At 40.4% G+C, this 20,988-nt stretch overlaps 1 protein-coding gene across 1 annotated transcript; it reads left to right on the top strand.

The window, feature by feature from the left end:
- Nucleotides 1–26: 26 nt before the first annotated feature.
- Nucleotides 27–1,898, top strand: LOC103291036 (casein kinase I-like). The gene is made up of 2 exons (XM_054725635.1): nt 27–332; nt 450–1,898. The coding sequence occupies exon 2, from the start codon at nt 721–723 to the stop codon at nt 1,696–1,698; it is 978 nt and encodes a 325-aa protein (XP_054581610.1). The 5' UTR covers nt 27–332; nt 450–720; the 3' UTR covers nt 1,699–1,898.
- Nucleotides 1,899–20,988: the final 19,090 nt, after the last annotated feature.

Raw genomic sequence — 20,988 nt, 5'->3', positions numbered from 1 at the left:
ATGAAGAAGCACTTCCATCTCTGAACTATCACTTTCCAAAGGAAGAGGCTCTAATTCAACCCCATACATTCAAAGCATTGACACTTCAAAGGTTCACCTGCGGAAGAACTAATTCCGTGAGAATACGCATGCGCAGCTGTGACGCTCCTCTAGCGGGTCGCTTCCACCCTCCTTCTCCCTGGGGCTCCTTCCGGGTCAGCGCCTGACGCCCCTTTCCCAGAGTGCTCTGCGCCCGGAAGCAGCAGCTCCAGGGAAGGCGCCATTTTGCGTTGGTGGAGCCAGAATAACAAGATGGCAGCGGCGTTGGTGGAGTAACAAGATGGCATCACCAGGTGAGTAACAAAATGACAGAGCCGCAGAGTAACAGAGACAGCGGGGCCTCGGGGTGGGAGGCTATGGCGGTGGGGGCAGCGGTAACCCTGTCCTAACTCAACGCACCCCTTTTCCAGCCCGCGACGTCACGAAAGCCCAGAAACCAAGTGGCCCAGCCTGGGAACCTCGAGAACCCCTTAGGAACGGCGGCCCGAAAAGGAGCAGCCTGACGGAGCAGAGGTGATTAGGGTCCCCTTGGGGGATTCTGGGCCCTGTGACACCGAGAGCCACCGTTTCCGTTTCCGGCCGCCCACCTCTGCAGAGTTGCTCAGGGCCCAGCCCAGAGGCCTCTGTCCTCCTCTCCGAGGTGTCGGGCTTGGCCTCAGCCCCGCTGGAGACCGTCTCAGGATGGCGAGCTGCAGCAGCTCTCAGGCCGAATTCACTGTCCGCGGGAAATACAAACTCGTGCGGAAGATCGGGTCTGGCTCCTTCGGGGACATTTATCTGGCGATCAACATCACCAACGGCGAGGAGGTGGCGGTGAAGCTGGAATCCCTGAAGGCCAGGCACCCGCAGCTGCTGTACGAGAGCAAGCTCTATAAGATTCTCCAGGGCGGGGTCGGCATCCCCCACATTCGCTGGTACGGGCAGGAAAAAGACCACAATGTGCTGGTCATGGATCTTCTGGGACCCAGCCTGGAAGACCTCTTCAATTTCTGTTCGAGAAGCTTCACCATGAAAACTATACTGATGCTAGCTGACCAGATGATCAGTCGAGTTGAATATGTGCATACAAAGAACTTTATACACAGAGACATTAAACCAGATAACTTCCTAATGGGCATTGGGCGTCACTGTAATAAGTTATTCCTTATTGATTTTGGTTTGGCCAAAAAGTACAGAGACAACAGGACAAGGCAACACATACCATACAGAGAAGATAAAAATCTCACAGGCACTGCGCGGTATGCTAGCATCAATGCACACCTTGGTGTTGAACAGAGTCGCCGAGATGACATGGAATCGTTAGGATATGTTTTGATGTATTTTAATAGAACCAGCCTGCCATGGCAAGGACTAAAGGCTGCAACAAAGGTACAGAAATATGAGAAGATTAGTGAAAAGAAGATGTCCATTCCGGTTGAAGTATTGTGTAAGGGCTTTCCTGCAGAATTTGCCATGTACTTAAACTATTGCCGTGGGCTGCGCTTTGAAGAAGCCCCGAATTACATGTATCTGAGGCAGCTCTTCCGCATTCTTTTCAGGACCCTGAACCACCAGTATGACTACACATTTGATTGGACAACGTTAAAGCAGAAAGCAGCACAATCAGCAGCCTCTTCAAGTGGGCAGGGTCAGCAGGCCCCAACCCCCACAGGTTGCTAAGCATGAATCAAGGAACAGACGAAGGAGTGCCGATGATTGGAGCAGCTTTAGTTTCTCCCCAAATCTAGACATTTTAGTTCATATGTACACTAGCCAGTGGTTGTGGACAACCATTTCTTTGGTGTAAAGAACTTAATTTCAGTATAAACTGGCTCTGGGAAGCATTGTTGTAATTGTAAATATTAACTGAGATAGTGAAACATGGTGTCCAGTTTTCTATTCCATTTATTTCAAGTGGAAAAGTGAACTAAATGGTTGACACACACAAATAGGTGGAGAAATTGTGCATATGCCAATTTTTTGTGAACATCTTTTACTTTTAACTAGACAGCTTTGAGATCTCATTTCAGAAGAATGGGATGAACAGTGTTCACCCACAGTTGTGATGGTTGTATATGCTCACTATTGTGCATTCTTAGGGTTTAGCCAGCCCTAGGGTTTGCTAGTTGTTCACTGAAAACATTCTTAAAATAGTTGGCTTCTTGTTTGCAAGCCAGCTGATATGGTAGCAACCAGAGATTCCAGTGTTTGAGCATATGAAAGACTGCCTGCTTACCTGTGTTAGAAATAACAGCATTTAAAGTGAAAACTTAAGAAAAACTTCGTGACTACTAGATTATCCTCAGGACTCTGCATTAACTTCACAATGCTCTTGGTTTATATATATTTTAAAAAGCATATTTGTCACAGAAATTTAGTTAACATCTTTAAATTGAACATGTATGTATGTTGCTTAGGTAAATGTAATCATTGTAAACATATATATGATTTGGGATCTTGTTTTTTTGAAATGGGAGCTTTTTTGTTTACAAGTTCACTAAAAACAAAAGAAGAACACAATGGTAACTTAGGACATTTCATTTTTTCTAAATATATTTAATTTGTTCAAAAACAAATTTTCAACCTAGAGCAGGTACAGTGTAAACAAGCCTAATAATAATATATTGGTTTAGAAGAGCAAGCAATGAGACTAATGAAGTTATGTATTGTACTGGGGGGGAAAAACTACATTAAAGAAAATTTGAATAACAATTGATTACATTAAGTTTAAAAGTAAAGAAAATTATTTTGTAAAAGGTTTCTTTGGTCTTTAGAGATTTTCAGTAGAAAATACCATTTTAAAGACTGATTTTGAGTTGGTATCTTTTAAAAAGGATTACCTATTAGCCACGTCATTGGTTAGGATTAACAACAACCTTCAGTTAAGCACAGTTACTTGTTTGTTTGAACTGAGGTCTCCTGGATATTTTACTGTCATTCATGTTGATCAGTAAGAGATAATGAGCTTATAAATATAAATATATTTATCCCTTAAAATAGATCGAAGACAATATTTTTCCAGAATTCCAATTTCCGTGTGATACTAAGACATTTTAAAATTAAATCCTAGCCTAATATTATTTCCACCAAACAGCAATCTCAGTTTCTTATTCTATAAAATGGGTCTAATTACTCATATAAATAGCGGCGACTCTCTTATCCGAACTCTAATCAACTTAGTTGAAAAAATAAGAGGAGTTCTTCTAGGAAAGAACCTGACCAATGTCATACTGTACATTGAGGGCAAGTTACATGTTGGCTATTCTTCAGTAAAGTGGTTCTCAAAGCGGGGTCTAGGAAGCTTTGGTTTAGTATCCTTAACATACTCTTTGGGTATCTGTGAGGTCAAACTATTTTTATAACAATATTTAGACATTGTTGTCCTTTTTGCACACTGTTGACGTTTATAGTGATGCTATAAAAGTGGTGAAATTGTTAGTGCCATAAAGGGAGTGACACCAATCTGTATTAACTAATTATTGCATTCTTCACCACTACACACAAGCAAAAACAATGCCATTTATACACAAAAATGTCCATATGAATTTTATTAAATGTCAACCCTTTAGAATACTTTTTTTTAGTAATCTGTGTTGCAAAACGGGGCGTATTTTTGCTGCAAAGCATAGTAAATAGTTGTATCTAGGCTTGTATGGTTGACTGAATTTTGCTCAATCTGCTGCGTTTTGCAGGCAATAACGTTTTTACTTGAAAGAGTGTCTAATAGAAGAACTATGAGTATTAAGATAGGAGGTCTTTGTGGACTTTCCCCAAAAAAGAAACAACGTAAGCTTTTCACTGTAATAAAAAATAGTAGGCAATTTGTTACCTATGACTTAATTTAGTATTTCAAGAGAGAATTAGAATTTTGGAAGACCTTATCTGCCATGTAAGAATGACAACTTCTTAGTACTTAAAAATTGTCTGATAGTGTATGTGGGTTTTTAAACAGAATCAATTTTTGATGTAATGAATTTATCCACATTTGAAAGCTCTGTATAACTAACCTTTCCTCCACCCACCCACCCTCTATTCTACCTGATAAAGCAACACGTTTTTAATCACTATGGATAATGTGGAAGAGGAATATTGTGAAATGGGTAGTTATCTCCTGGGTATTCCTGAGACCACTAGAGAGTTCCATGAAATTAATAGCTTTTGGAAAATAATGGACCCCCAAGTAGTAGAGAATTTTTCTGCCTGTTTGCCTTGAGTTGGGACATGGGTCTCTTCTATGGGTCTCTTGGCTTTTGGGCTCCCCAGGAAATACACCATCACCTTTCTTGGCTGTCTAGCTTGCAGGTTGAAAGTCATGGGACTTCTCAGTCTCCATAACCACTTGAGATAATTCCTTACCTCTTCTCTGTTCATTTATATATTAGAGGCCCGGTGCACGAAATTCGTGCATGGGGGGCAGCGGGGAGGGTGTCCCTCAGCCTGGTCTGCACCCTCTCCAATCTGGGACGCCTCGTGGGATAACCAACAGTTGGACATCCCTCTCACAATTCAGAACTGCTGGCTCCTAACTGCTCGCCTGCCTGCCTGATTGCCCCTAACTGCTTCTGCCTACCAACCTGATTGTCCCTAACTGCTCCCCTGCTGGCTTGATTGCCCCTAACCACCTCTGTCTTGGCCCGCACCTGGTACCCAGGATTCCCTCCTCCAGCTGAAAACGCACCCAGGATCCGGGCTTTCCTCCTTCTGGTCAGCCATAGGCGCCCAGGCTGGCTGCAGCCTCAGGGGATGGTGGGCAGGTGGCTTTGCCTGTGCTACAGCTGCAAGTGCTGGCGCCCAGGACCCCAGGGTGGGCGGCTTCTCTGTCTCCCAGGCCACAGTCAGCCACAGGTGCTGGTGCCCGGGGCTGCGGGATGGGCGGCTTCTCCATCTACCAGGCTGTAGCCAGCTGCAGGTGCTGGCGCCTGAACCGCAGGCGGGTGGCTTCTCCATTTTCCCTTGGATGCAGTGGGGGCGACTTCTCCTTCTGGCTGTGGCCTGAAATCATAGGGCAGGTGGCTTCTTCATCTCCTGGGCTATAAGCCAGCTTCAGGTACTGGGGCCCAGTTTCTCCATCTCCCCCCGGATGTGGGGTGGGTGGACATGGGGTGGGCGGCTTCTCCAGCTGGCTGTAGCCTGGGATCACTGGGCAGGCGGCTTCTTCATCTCCCAGGTCGCAGCCAGCCTCAGGCACTGGCACCTGGTTTCTTGTCTCCCCCAGGACGTGGGGTGGGCAGCTTCTTCAGCTGGCTGCGACCTGGGATCACGGGGCAGGCGGCTTCTTCATCTCCCAGGTCGCAGCCAGCCTCAGGCACTAGGGCCCGGTTTCTCAGTCTCCCCCAGGACGTGGGGCAGGCGGACCTGAGGTTTCTGCTGCTGGCTGCAGCCTGGGATCACAGGGCAGGTGGCTTCTTCATCTCCCGGGCTGCAGCCAGCCTCAGGCACTGGCACCCGGTTTCTCAGTCTCCCCCAGGACGTGGGGCAGGCAGACCTGAGGTTTCTCCAGCTGGCTGAGGCCTGGGATCATGGGGCAGGCGGCTTCTTGGTCTCCATGGCTGCAGCCAGCCTCAGGTGCTGACACCTGACTTTTCCAACTCCCACAGGCCCAGAGAGGCTGGAGGGCGGGCCTGCCACCATGTTTTTCGTTTAATTTGCATACTCACTCTGATTGGCTGGTAGGCGTGGCTTGTGAGTGTAACGTAGTGATGATTTGCATATTACTCTTTTATTAGATAGGACTAGAGGCCCAGTAATTTGTGCACGGGTAGGGCGGGGAATCCCTCAGCCTGGTCTGCACCCTCTCTGGGACCACTTGCCCCTAACCACTTGCCTGCCTGCCTGCTCACCCCTAACCACTCGCCTGCCTGTTTGCTCACCCCTAATTGCTTGCCTGCCTGCCTGCTCAGTGTGCATCATAGCAACTGGTCATTCTGGTTGTTCTGGTTGTTCCAATCATTCGGGTCATTCCAATCGTTCCTCTGTAACTGTCTCTTAGGCTTTTATATAGATAGACTGTTTCTCTGGGAACCCTTACTAATACTGTGGCCATGTCAAAATTTCTTTTATTCTTTCTATTGTGTTTCAGAATCTCCAAAATATACTAACTTAGTTATAAAACTCTTATGGTTCTTTACTAAATATATTTTCTTCATATATATTTTCTATAGAAATTTACATATTCTCTAGATATATGCTTGTGTGTGTATATATACATATTATATACATATAAAGACAGTCCTGGGGTTACATTGGACTCGACTTACATCATTTCATGGTTACGTCGCCATCTCCCATTTACAGTATTTATAAAAAGAAAAAGTTCCATCATTTCAAAGTATGTACATATGTACTTTATGTTTTTATTATTTATTTACCACAAGTAAAGGTCAGGAATTGTTATCTTTCTTTTAATTTTTTTTTACTGTTTCACTTCATTACTGCTGTGCTCCATGTGAGTGACATAGGTGCTTATTATATGTTGGTTCCGACTTACGGCAAAAATGATGTTACGTCGCGCCATAGGAACGGATCTTTTACATAACCCAAGGACTGCCTGTATACATATATATATATATGGAGGTGTTTATGTATTTGTAAAAGTGTAAAAGAACCTGGCATAAAGTAGGTAGTAATAAATAAATTTGAGTATTGTTAAGTAAATCATACACATACTTTTTTTCCTGTACTAAAATTGTCCTTGATTATATCTTTTATGTACATAGAAAAAAAGAAAGAATATTTGGCTTGTTTTGGAAGTGATGTCAGCCAGTTCCCAGAGAATAGCTGGAAGGGCTCAACTTCATTTTAGAGATAAGGAAAAATATGATGCTTAGGTAACTTGCCCAAGGTCAAAAGCCTACTGTGGGATAGATGTGAGATTAGTATCCAGGTAGCTCTGTACTCCCTTTGATTACACTATGCTGCCTCTCAATTTAACAAGTTCAAGATCTCTGAGGGTTTCTATTTGCTTGTTTGTTTTGTTTCTATTTCAGTCACTATCGTAGGATTTGGGGCCATGGCAACAGCTGCTACAGTGATGCTCCTTGCTTGCCAGTTCTCTGGGATGGCTGGCCATGTAAATGATGGTTGATTATCCTGTTGGCACAATTGTGTGCTTCTAAGATCTCAGCCATATGGTTGTGCTTTCCCATTAGAAAATCCAACTAGTTTGTAAACTTTTTTCCTCAAGAGCAGAGACCATGACTCCTACTACTATGAAAATTTTATATTGTGCTAAATATAGTACACACAAGAACAAGAGCTTAACAAACATAATGGGGATTCAGGCCCCCCTCTTATCCTCTTGTCTAGCAAGTGCATATGGTTCCTCTATTAGGTTTTTATTGCTGCTGTGCTACAAACTTTGTACAATGCAAATATATTATCTTACAGGTCTGGAGGTCAGGAGTCTGAAATGGACTTTGCTAGGTTAACATGAAGGGGTCAGCAGGACTGCATTACTTTCTAGTAGCTCTAAGGGACAATCCAGGTTTTTGCCTTTACCAACTTTGAATGGTTGTGCAATTCCTTGACTCTTCCATCTTTAAAGCTATCAATGGTAGATTGTGTCTTTCTCATTTCATATTACTCTGACACTGTTTCTCTCCTCCACCTCCTACTCTCACTCAGGCTCTTCTGCCTCTATCACTTATAAAGGACACATGTTATTAAATTGGGCCTGGCTGGATAACCCAGGATTTTAAGGTGAGCTCATTAGAAATCTTAAATCCATCTATTACCTTAATTCATCCTTGCCATGACCATAATATATTCACAATTTCTGGGATTATTGTATGGACATCATTGGGGGTGTGCTCTACCTACCATAGTTCCTTTTTATCATTTGGTGATTAGTTCTTTACATAGTTCTATTATCCAATTGTGGAAATTTTTTTTAATCCTCACCCGAGGATATTTTCTCATTGATTTTTAGAGAGAGTGGAAGAGAGAGGGAAAGACAGAAACATCGATGTGAGAGAAACACATTGATTGGTTGCCTCCTGCAGAGCGCTGACCAGGACCCTGGCTGGGGAGGAGCCTGTAACCAAGTACCTGTCCTTGACCAGAATTGAACCTGAGACCCTTTGGTCCACAAGCTGATACTCTATCCACTGAGCCAAACCAGCTAGGGCTAATTGTGGAATCTTTTTATCATAATGTTTTGTCCTACCCATTATTATAAACATCAATAATAACATGGTTTCTACAGCATAAAATAGGTTAATACATATTTGATGAAAAAGTGAAAGCATTAAAAAATATGCCAGTTAAAAATGTATTACCTAGAAACACTATTATGGGAACACTAGAGGCCTAATGCACGAAGATTTGTGCAAGAATGGGCCTTCCTTCTCCTGGCTGCTAGCACCACCTTTGCTCCGGCCCAGAGCCACATTTCTGCCTTCCCAAGCTGCCCAGAGACCCGGAGCTGCTGGGGTGGTATGGAAAGCCTCTGACACTGTTTCGCCACGGTGACGAAACAAGTGTCCCACCCCCAGCCGCTTGGCGCCTGATTATGCAAATTAACCCGCCATCATTGTTGGGCTAATTTGCATACTCACTCCTGATTGGCTGGTGGGCATCATGAAGGTATGGTCAATTTGCATCTTTCTCTTTTATTAGTGTAGATTGCATCTTCATTCTACAAATATTTTGTGTCCTTACTATACACTAAGAGCTAGTCCAGGCACTATAGTAAATTTAGATTCTAGTGGTTGGTAAAAAATCAACAAATAACAGAATAAATAGAATATGTATAATATGTAAAAAGGTGGTGGATGTTGTAAAACTAGAATAGGGGGAAAATGAACATATATGTCCATTCAAAAACTTGCACAGGAATAATTAAAGCATCATTGTCCATAGTAGCCAATAAGTAGAAACAACCCAAACATCCATCACCTGGTGAATGGATAAACAATTGGTAGTATATCCATACAATGGAATATTATTCAGCAATAAAAAGGAAATAGGGTGGGAGCAGCCAGGGAGAGGTCAATGGGGGGAAAAGGAAACATATCTAATACTTTAAACAATAAATTTTTAAAAAGAAATAAATTCAGATATATGCTAAAAGGCTGATAAAACACTAAAACATCATGCTCAGTAAAAGAAGCCACACACGAAATAACATATATTTTAAGATTTCATTTATATGAAATGTCCAAAAAGACAAAGCTATACAGACAGAAAGAGGTTAGCAGTTTCCTGGGGCTGGGCCTGGTAATAAGAAATGACTGTACCTGGACATGAAGTTTCTTTTTTGGGGTTATAAAAAAAACTTACAATTACATGGTGGTTATGGTTGAACAAATCTAAATATGCTAAAATCATCACATTACAGCATGAATTTTACATCTTTTAATTATACCTCTGTAAACCTATTAACTAAGAAGATAAAGAAAAGGGAAAGTAAGTTAATGGTAATCTGGAGGGTTGGCTGAGTGCAGGTGTGATTTCATTGAGATATTTGGGTTAGGACTCATTAAGAAGATATTTGATCAAAGACTTTATGAAAGTGATAAGATTGTAGATATCTGGGGACATGGGTTCCAGCCTGAAACAAAAGCATGTGAAATATTGCTGAGGCATGTGGGTATGTGGGGTGTTGCACAGATAGTGAGGAAGGATGAGTTGAGTAGGTAAAAATAAGAGGGGTAAAGGGTGGTGCACAGAATGAGTGGCCACTAAAAATTTGACTTCACCTTGCCTGAAATGAGAGAAAATGGAAGATTTTAAGCATAGGAGTAAGATGTTTTCACTTAACATTTTAAAGTGACCTTTATGAATACTCTATAGGTAAATATTGCAGGAGGGCAAATTTGGACACAGGAGATGCTGGAAGGTCCAGAAGGAGGCTCCTGCAGTAATTCTTTTGATAGAAGCTAATGGCTGGAACCTGAGAGTTTGGAGTGCCCATGGTCAGATGTGGTCAGAATCGTGTGTGTGTGTGTGTGTGTGTGTGTGTGTGTGTGTGTGTGTGTTGTAATGCTAAGAAAGAAATTTCCTTAGCTTTGTAAAAGTAACATGACATCACATTTCTTTCATCTAGGAAGCTAGATGTGATTTTGCCAATCTGCTCTATCCCCTCAGATATGCAGTTGTTTGTCATTAGGCAATTTCCTTACCTTGGCTTATTCTTGATTCTATAAAGCAGTAATAGTGCATATTTATGGAGGCATTGTAGCAATGAAGAAATAAAATAGATCTGAAAACATAAAATTTTATCAACCTTAGTAAACTATGATTGATTTTAGCCAGTAGATCAAACAAACAATCGAATTCTCATGACATCTGCAGGAAAAAAAAAAAAATTCAGGTCTTAAATAATAAATACCTGAACTCTAGTGTGAGAAAAATAAAAGTATTTGGTTTTTATATAAAAGTACTATTCAAATTTGTATCATAAATATTTAAAAAATTTTAAATGACATTTTTAAAAATATATATTTTATTGATTTTTTACAGAGAGGAGGAGAGAGAGAGAGAGAGTTAGAAACATTGATGAGAGAGAAACATCGATCAGCTGCCTCTTGCACACCCCCTACTGGGGATGTGCCCGCAACCAAGGTACATGCCCTTGACCAGAATCGAACCTGGGACCCTTGAGTCCGCAGGCTGACGCTCTATCCACTGAGCCAAACCGGTTTTGGCTTAAATGACATTTATTTCATCTTTTTTTTATGGAGAAAATCTGTAGAAAGTTTAATAGGCTTATATTTGGGCAAAATTCTAATTGCTTGTTAAGATTCTTTGAAAAATAAAATTATTTTTAAAATAGTAAAAATAAATATTGTTTTTGATAAACAATGCATTCTGGAGAGTACATTAAAAAGACCCCCTATGAATTACTCTGCTGATATCCTGAGAAAAGGATGACTCTTTTTCCCATATGTGTGAAATTTACACAAGCATGTGTATGTACATACATATGAATATCTCAAGTGGAATTATTCAGTCTTTAAGTTATTGTTTACAAGATACTAATACTCCATTTTATACATAAAAGCACAGAAATAAAAAGAGGGGAAGAGAACCAAGGAGATAACAATATTAAGTAACCTATCATTAATATTATCTTCGGTCACTTTATTCCAACCATATAATAATTTTATGATCTATAGGTAGTCCTTAATAAACATTTGTTCAAATAAAAGATTGAGGAAAATTAAAATTTTAAGTACAATTAAAGATGAAACTATATTTGAATATTTGCATTCCACATAAGAGACAAATCCTGATTAACAAACATATCATAATCTCTCAAAAATTAAAAACACAGAAAAAAAACAAAAAACTTCTGGTCAAAAAGAATTTCTTTATTGTGCTCATGTTTGTAAATGTATTTTCAGGTTCTACAGTATTATTTTTAGTATTGCCATTTTGTGATAACATTTTTAATTTAGAGATAAATCTAATCTAAAAGGCTAGCAGGATACATGACAGTTTACACTCAGGATGCAAATAGTAGAAAGAGCTGAGGTTTGTTTTCTAATTACAATGGAGCCTTATAGCACAGTATTTGGATCTAATAGCCATAGTTACCTCACAAATGACAGCTTTTGAGGTGAATCTGTTTATAATGAATATTAATTTGTTAAATTGCATCATAAAATGGTCAAGCGATATCATTTCAATAAGAAAAAGTGTGATTCCTGATCTCTTCTTCCTCTTATAATGTGATTAGACATGCAACAATGACTAACATTAGAAAATGTGTGAATATAAACATGTAAATCTGTTGAGAAAGAAAAATTCATTGTTCTTTCCCAAGTTGTGTAGGAGCCTTAGTTATGGGAGCAGTGGTTTCCGTTTTCTAAGTTTCTAATTTATAGTTGGACAAAACTGTTAAAAAGTTTGATGGAAATATTCTGCAAAATAAATCATAAAACAAATGTAACCAAAGGCAAAAGACAGTTTAACAGTTGAATGTCACATGTGTGTGTGTGTGCGCGCCCACACACACACACACACACACACACTCACACACACACACACACACACACACACACACACAGAGGGATCCAGCATACCCTCATAAAAAGCCTATTCATATGGAAGTGTTTCAGATAAGGCACTAAGGCACATGCATTCAGAATCACTTATGTAGGCAGCTGCAAAAAACCTGCCCAAAACTCGGTGTGTTGCACCGTGGGAAAGTGTTTCTTCACTCACACAACCTAACACTATGGTGTGCCCATCCTGCTGAACCTCCTGGGCACCTCCTCCTCTTAATTGATGACTGAGGGACCCTGTGTCTTCCTATCATGTGTAGATAGATTCAAGTACAATTGCTTATTATGGACACTGAATAAATATGAAGAAATCATCCAAGCCATAGTTGGTTCTTAATTTTAATCTGTGCTGTTAACTGTATAAGAATATAGTTTAATTTTAAAAGACCTTGCAGTTTAATGGGCTGTAACTTCCACCCAGTAAGTGCCTTCAACATTTAAAGCTATCATTTTCAAAAGTCTTTTTCCCACTACCTATTATCATTCAACCATTAAATACACTGAATGAGTAGTTATTCATTATACACTTTTTATTTATCTTATTTATTGAAATTTTCTGTGACTCTTCAAAAACTGTAAACTCATAAAAATATTCTGTTCTTTGATGCTTTATTCTCCAACCATAGAGTTTTGGCAAGTTTATATTGCAAAATAAATCCAGATTTAATTATTGACTTTAAAAATATAAATTTTAATTCATTTTGCAACCCTAACAATATGTTTTGCTTACTTTGTAAAAAGAAACTTTTTCTTATACATCTAATCCCAATCTCCTTTTTTAGAGACAGGGATGGTTCTTCTAAATAAATTGCTATATTCCAAAAAGTCAATTTTTCTAGCTATAATAAAAAGATTATCTAAACCAGCAGTCGGCAAACTGCGGCTCGCGAGCCACATGCAGCTCTTTGGCCCCTTGAGTGTGGCTCTTCCACAAAATACAACATGCGGGCGTGTAGGTACAGTGCGATTGAAACTTCGTGGCCCATGTGCAGAAGTTGGTTTTCGGAAAAGAAATTTCAGTCGTTGTACTGTTGATATTTGGCTCTGTTGACTAATGAGTTTGCCGACCACTGACCTAAACGAATAGAAAACATGAACATTTCAGCTCCTTATTTTGATCTCCTGTATCTTTTATCATAATAGCATATATGTGTCAGTTCTTTACTCACTGTTGTGGCTTTAAGAAAGAGGAGAGACCAGCACCTTCCCTATATCACTTGACCTCACTGCGCATGTGCCCATCTTCCCTTTGTTGGTGATCTGCAGGGCATGGACTGGTGGTTCCCTGTGGGGAATGAAGCTGAGCTTCCTGGAGAAACTGCCGAGATGACCATGCTTATGTCTGGCTTCCCTTTTGCTCTCTTCCTATATTAATGTTAATAAACTAGCTAATTTTGATAATAGCAATATTAGTATAAAATACCTAAGAAAGCATGAGTTCAAGAGTCAAGTATAATTCATGGAGATTAAAATTATTAAAAAGAGAAACTGATTGCAGTGATTTCTACTTTCTGGGGGTTTATGTTTTGTTTGTTTATTTTTTTGTTTCTCTTCTGTTTTTGTTTTATTTTTTTTGGAATAGAAAGAGGAGATGAAGAAAGGAAGTTGCTATGTTTTTTAGTATATATTCTCTTAAAGTAAAACAAATCTAGTGTTTTTAGTTTGAATAATTTATAGTGGAAAAATAAATGTCTATTCTGTTCCCTTCTTCTTACAAAAGCTGAAGGCAAAAGGCTGGAATTTTAAAGCCTATGTTATACTAGAGGCCCGGTGCACGAAATTCGTGCATGGAGGAGATTTCCTAAGCCTGGCCTGAACCCTCTCCAATCTGGGACCCCTCAGGGCATGTCCGACTGGGATCAGGCCTGAACCGGCAGTCAGACATCCCTCCCACAATCCGGGACGACTGGCTCCTAACCACTTGCCTGCCTGCCTGCCTGCCTGCCTGATTGCCCCTAACTCCTCTGCCTGCACACCTGACACCTGGGATTGAGCTCACAACCCAGGCATATGCCCTGACTGGGAATTGAACCATGACCTCCTGGTTCATAGGTCAACATTTAACCACTGAGCCATGCCAGCTGGGTGAGAAACATTCTTTTAAAAAGAGATTGCTATTGATATCTCAGGTGTGATGTGTGATTGGAACTTACATTTGAAGGACTTGTAAGATTTATATAATATTTTAAGTCTGAACTCTAACAAACCCAGTCAAAAGCTATATTTATGCATCCTGCCATCATTAAGACAATTATTTTATTTACCCTTTCACACAGTGAAATCACCACTAGCTTCAAAAGGTATTTACCTATAATAGTGGTATTTATTTTATTTAACAGATAACAGTCATGTTTTCTTAAATCTTGGTTTAAAAGCCTGTTGTCACATCAAAGTCTATTTACAATAGCCAAATGTAGCTGTCTTTCTATATGCAGACCTGGCCTCTAGTATTTTCATTTTATTATTCACATCAGATACACAAAAATCCCATTAGTTTATAATTTCTGCCTAAAATTTCTCTGGCTTATTGAGTGATTGAGATAAATGAGTTTAATTCTCTTTCTGGGCTGTGTTGGTGGACATTTATAATCTGTTCTTCCTCTCAGACACAATTCATTGAAGAGGAATACCCAAGTCAGAACAACAACAGAATGTTTTTCTAACTCTTTCTTTGGTTTATACTGTACGCCAATGTAATATTCCTAGTTTTGACTTTGGGAATTGAAGGTGTCTGATATAAAATATTTTCTTGTTCTCTTTTTTTGACTTGACTAAATCAACATTGAATGGCTTTCTTGAAAGCAAGTGCAATATCAAAGCCCATGTACATTTTCTAAATTCATTTTTATTCTGATATTGTTTGGCATTTACTAGATGGCCTTCATCCTTACCCAAATTGTGTGTTTTGTACTCTTTGTCATGTCAAAAAAATTGTACAAAGGGAAAGTTGCTAAGCTTCCACAGGAAGCTACTGTCTGGCTCATATTAGATTACATCGTTTTGACTTCTTGCCACCAACACTAGTCCCTTCTGTATTTTACACGATATTCCTGGAGTGACAGAAATTACACATATTCTTCTAACAACTATAAAACTATCAACAGATATGAGGCAATTGTTTTCAGAAATGGAACCAATGTTACCAATGAAATAAGATACTTGAGCAAAAGGAACTCCACACTGACACTGGATTTCTGCCTGATGGAAATTTCTCAATGACAACATAAGGAAGGAGAGTCCTAGGAGAGAGAGTGGTCTTGTTGAACTAAATGGTCATACTGGAGTCTGAGCTGCTGCAGTAGATATTTATGAGGTAGTTTACCAGCGAGCAATGTGAGCTATAGGATCAGGGGAGGAACAGAGATCTGGGTGGGGTTTACCTACAAGAACGTAGCCACACATGAACAGAGAAAGACTGCAAGACAATGTAGGGAGCAGGTGTTGTGAGGCTAACAGCTCAAGAGAGACATCAGGGCTCGCTTAGGCTTAGGAGCTTTGGCAATCTACCCTAAAAAGACCGTAAAGATCTCACTGTGGTCTGTTAGTATTCAACTGACAATTCAGAAATGACATAACTTCAAAGTAAATAAAGATGATACCCTAGAGTGAGTTCAATATCAGAATAAATTTTACTTAACACAGTGTGAAGCAAAGTTTGACAAGATCTAGAAAATTTGCCTCTAGTAACTTGTATGTCTGCTAGACTAAAACTCAACCTTCTTAAAAGAAGATAATGCAGTTTAAGCTCCTTATATCTTGTCTTCTACAATATCCAGCATTTACTAACACCACAAAACTAAACAAAACATTAGATTTGCACTAAAAATCAAAGGGCAGAAGTATTCAATGCAAACTGAATGTAACATGTCACAGCTTGCAATCAGTAGACAAGTACTTAGCTATTATAAATATGTTCAAGGACATAAAGAATCAGAATGTGATGATTATAAAAACATATCAAATTAAATGTAGAGAAAAAAGTTATAATAGCTAAAATGAAAAATTTTACCAAATAATATTAAGATCAAGTAGATGAGAAAGTATCAGTGAAAAATAATAAGAAAAGTTATTCTACCTGAAAAGCATAGAGAAAAGGATTGAAAAAAATTAAATACAGTGTCAGTGTGTTTGGGAAATAATAGTCTAACTTAAGTATAATAGCAGCCCAGCTGGCATGACTCAGTGGTTGAGCATCGACCTATGAATCGGGGGTTCATGGTTCGATTCCCGGTCAAGGCATATGCCCGGTTTGTGGGCTTGATCCTCAGTATGGGGCATACAGGAGGCAGCCCATCAATAATTCTTGCTCATCATTGATGTTTCTATCTCTCTCCCCTCTCTGAAATCAATAAAAGTATGTTTTTTAAAAAGTGTAATTAGAGACTGACAGAGGGAGAAAAATAGAGTTGTGAACTGGTAGTCAGACAACTTCCGAGGGGTCCCAGATTGGAGAGTTGGAGAGGGTGCAGTCTGGGCTGAGGGATACCCTTCACCCACCCCTGTGCATGAATTTTGTGCACTAGGCCTCTAGTTTTGTATAATAATTTACAATGTATAGATGACACTGTGCATATGCCAAGACCCACAGAAATTGACAGAACAAAGAACGAACATTAAAGTATGCAAATTTAAAAAATGATGTTGAAAGCTGGGGAAATTCGGGATAGATCATAGACTTTCACAAAAAAATCTGTATATACATATTAGAAATATGTGACACAGTCTCCCTGAAGGAGTTGGGGGCGAGGGGGGGGGAAGTTGCTGACCTAAGTAACATTGGAAATGAGATGAAAGGCAGAAAGGACTGTATATTTTTACTATTCTTTAGTTGATGAAGTTGTTTCCCATAGAGTTACAGGTTATCAAAAAAAACTGTCAAAGTCATACAAAACAAAGTTTGAGAAACCATCCCAGCTAAGAGAAGCTAAAGGAGACAGGACAAATAAACACAATATAGTATTCTAGAATAGATCTTATCCTATCTAATAAAGATGGAATATGCTAATTGACCCCACGCCATCACAAAGATGGCGCCACCCACAGCCAATAAGGAAAGAATATGCTAATTACCTGCCACACCCTCAAAGATGGTGGTGCCCACAGCCACAAGATGGCAGCATCCAGTCCCCTCAGCCCTGCCAGGGTGGCTGGCACGCAGCAAGGCCGGGCCTGTCCCCAGGTGGGCCCGGCCGCTCCTCGCGCCTGCCTCTGGAGTCCCCCAGTCCCCTCAGCCCCCCAGCCACCCAGGGCCGGCCTGAGGAGCAGGCAAGCTTTGGATGGTGGCTGCCCAGCTGCTCAGGGCTGGCCCAAGGTACAGGCAAGCCTCGGATGTCGGCTGCCCAGACAACACCCGAGGGGCAGGCAAGCCTCAGATGGTGGCTGCTCAGCCGCCCAGGGTTGCCAGAGGCATAGGTAAGCCTCGGATGGTGGCTGCCCAGCTGACGACCAAGGCACAGGCAAGTCTCGAATGGCAGCTCCCCAGCTGCCCAGGGCCGCCCGAGGCTCAGGTAGCCAGGGCTGGCCGAGGCTTCCACTGCTGGCAGTGCCAGCAGCAGAGGTGTGATGGGGGCATCGTCTTCTCCTAATTGCCAGGTCACCTCCCGCCCCTGAGGGCTCCCAGACTGTGAGAGGGGGCAGGCCAGACTGAGGGACGCCCCCCTCCAGTGCATGAATTTTCATGCACCAGGCCTCTAGTAGTAGAATAAAGGACATTGGGTTAAAAACTAAGGAGCTAGCAATGCATATGCATGGACTTTAGTTAATAACTAGAGGCCTGGTGTACAAAATCGTGCATTGGGGGTGGGGGAGTTCCTCAGCCCTGCCTGCACCCTCTCACAGTTTGGGAGCCCTCAGGGGATGTCCGACTGACATCCTTAGTGCTGCCACAGAGGTGGGAGAGGCTCCTGCCACCACCACTGCACCCACCAGCCATGAGACTGGCTTCTGGCTGAGCAGCACTCCCCCTGTGGGAGCACACTGACCACCAGGGGGCAGCGCCTGCATTGAGTGTCTGCCTCCTGGTGGTCAGTGCATGTCATAGCGACCAGTCATTTCCCCATTTGGTTGATTTGCATATTAGCCTTTTATTATATAGGATAGTGGATCAATATTGGCTCATGAGCTGTGAAAGATGTACCACAGTAATGTAAGATGTTAGTAAAGAAAACTGGGTGTGGGGTGTGCAGAAACCCTCTCCATCCTATCTTTGCAATTTTTCTGTAAATTTACAAGGATTGTAAATTAACAATTTTGTTTTTTTTTAAAAACATTCAGGAAAATATGTAATATGCTCTGGTTTATTTTAAAAACAGATTATTGAATAAAATCTATCCTAAATTTTTCTGTTGAACAGCTCTACATGTGTGTATTTCTGTGCACATGGACTTGTTTGTGTGCCTGTGTATGTGGAAGAAACTATTATGAAAGGATAAACAAAAACCATATGATATAGTTATTTTTATAGAAGATTGGGAATTAAAGGTTTTATTAAAATAAAACCTTAATGCTATCCATAATACTCCCAAATGTACAGGAGAATAATGCAATGGATTACTTAAGTGATTTTGAGAATAAAAGGGGGGGGGGGCATTGTATTTAGAACCAAAGTGTGTGGGCTTAAACCTCCACATCATTTTTTATTAGATGCGTGGTTCTGACCAAATCTCACGTATTTTTTGTCTTGTGGATAATGTAAACACTCATATTTCCGTCAATATTGAAGCACTTTACCTTGCATCTCTCCCCTCTTCCCGACAATTCACCACATCCAGATTTTCTCAGATCTCACTGCTTTCACACATCACTGTCTGAAATAGGCATCTGATTGAGCAAGTTCAGCATGCCAAAGATCACTGGCTGGGTGGTAGGTGGAGTTGTTGAGGGGAGAGATTGATGGAAAACTTCAAGATCAACTTAGGATACAAGATAACATTTCTTAAAATTAATGCTATTGTCTTAGTACATATTTTGAGCATTTAATCTATAAGACAAAATCTCAGCACATTACAAAAATAAATAAAACATCAGCCATTATATAAGTATTTTCTGTACTTATACACAACTATCCAGCGCATATTGTAATTCAACATTATATACAAAAGTGCCTATTTTGTGTATTTTTTCATATATAAATTATCCGTCTATAAATGATATGTATCTAGTCACACATATGTGGGAAGATCATACACACACACACACACACACACACATACACATATATATATATATATATATATGTATGTATGTATGTGTACACACACACACACACACACACATATGTATATATATATATATAGTATAAAACACACATATATAAACAGACCAAAGCATGAATCTCAGCAACTGTTTTATCTACAACTTTTGTGAAGTTACCACATATTTTCTTTTTAATTCCTTAAAAATTCTAAAACAGTGCGGCTTTCAACGGATGACGGATGGGCTACAGAAACTCAATACCATCTCACAGGATTCTGAAAAATTGCTCAAAAGCCTTGTATGTGATTTATTTTACATGGAAATCATCAGAGGAATGGGTCATGTTTATAAAACTTAAGCTTATGCCTTCTCATTCCAATAAATACATAGAGTATAGGGACAGTGCCACAGGAAAAGGCAGTGCCCCCAAACAATTCTGTGGCCATTCCTCCAATCACATAAATCATTAGTTTCAAAATGATGCTGAAAACTCAGATTTATGGACTCCACGTTGAAGGTTTTGCCAAGCATGATGCAGTGTGGAATACGATAACTTCACTCCTGGAAAGGGGAGCCCTGTTAAGATTTGTGTGGATCACAGGACAGCACTTGCTGTCCATGGTTTCTGGCTGGCGATGTTCCCTCAACATGCTTAGCAAGCGGTACTTGATGTTCTGATCATCTCCAGCTTTCTGAAGCGCAAATCAACAACTTAATTTTGAAATTTCCAAGTCATCTAATATTATAATATCAGAAAGAAATGTAGGCCAGCATTAATTTCATAATAGACCAAGCATGAGACATATGAGTGATAAATAAACTAAAAGAACCAATTAATCTAATTAGGAGGCAAAATGAAAATTCTGTTGGCAGGTAGCTGTAGGCAGACAAAAAGATACTCCTTAGTTAATTCTTGCATCACCAGTAATACATATGTGTTAGCAGATTCTACTCTACAGTGTCTGTGCTTACTTTAGCATGTGAGCCTCTCTATTCAGCATGCGTTGGCATTCCTCACTGCTTGAAACTAACAAGAGTCACACAACACACATGATTTTAGGACACAGGAGGCACAACCCTTGCTGACAGTGCTGTGCAAGATATCCAGGTGAACCCAACAGGGCCTTATTTAAATCCAAAGCCAGCAACCGAATCCTTTACTTATCACTTTATGGAATCACTGCATATCCATTCTTTCCCCAAATATCTCTCAAGGTGTGGGCATTCCTTAAAACCACTTTAAATGCTCTGTGTCTTTTCTCCTGAATTCCCTTAAACCAGAGGGAAATCAGAGTCTAATGTAAAACTCTGAAGTTCACTGAAGATTTTCAGATAGCGCAGTCTCAGCTCACTGGCTACTGAATGGAAGCTCCTTTTTTATTTTTTAGAAACAAGCATTATGTTACAGTCTTGTTTAGCCCAGCTAGGAAAGCCTAATGTAGCTTGAAATAAATTTTGTTACAAAGTAGTGATTCTGCATTGGAACACCTAGTCTTGCCTTCCAGGGGTGTTTACAGTCCTGCGCCATCCTGGGAGAGGGAATTTGAAATAAAGGCGTGCGTTATGAAGGAGCAGAAATGCTCTTCAGCCACAATCACAAGGTCTGGTCTAATTTCTCTGTGTTTCTGTGCAGGACTCTCCCTTCCTCCTGTTATTGCTAACTGGAGCTTCTTTGGTTTCCATAGCGATGCCTCCAGGTAATTTCTCTTCTACTTCGTGTTTGGTTTAGGATTGTTGATCTGTGGTCTTACTCTGCATCATAAACTCA

The sequence above is a fragment of the Eptesicus fuscus genome, chromosome 13 (assembly GCF_027574615.1).
Source record: "Eptesicus fuscus isolate TK198812 chromosome 13, DD_ASM_mEF_20220401, whole genome shotgun sequence".
NCBI lineage: Eukaryota > Metazoa > Chordata > Mammalia > Chiroptera > Vespertilionidae > Eptesicus > Eptesicus fuscus.
The sequence above is the reverse complement of the archived record's forward strand: the minus strand, read 5'-3'. Positions and strand labels throughout refer to the sequence as shown.

Bases quoted from the DNA above. Each gene is read 5' to 3' on its own strand.
- LOC103291036 (XM_054725635.1), top strand. From the start codon at position 721: ATGGCGAGCTGCAGCAGCTCTCAGGCCGAATTCACTGTCCGCGGGAAA.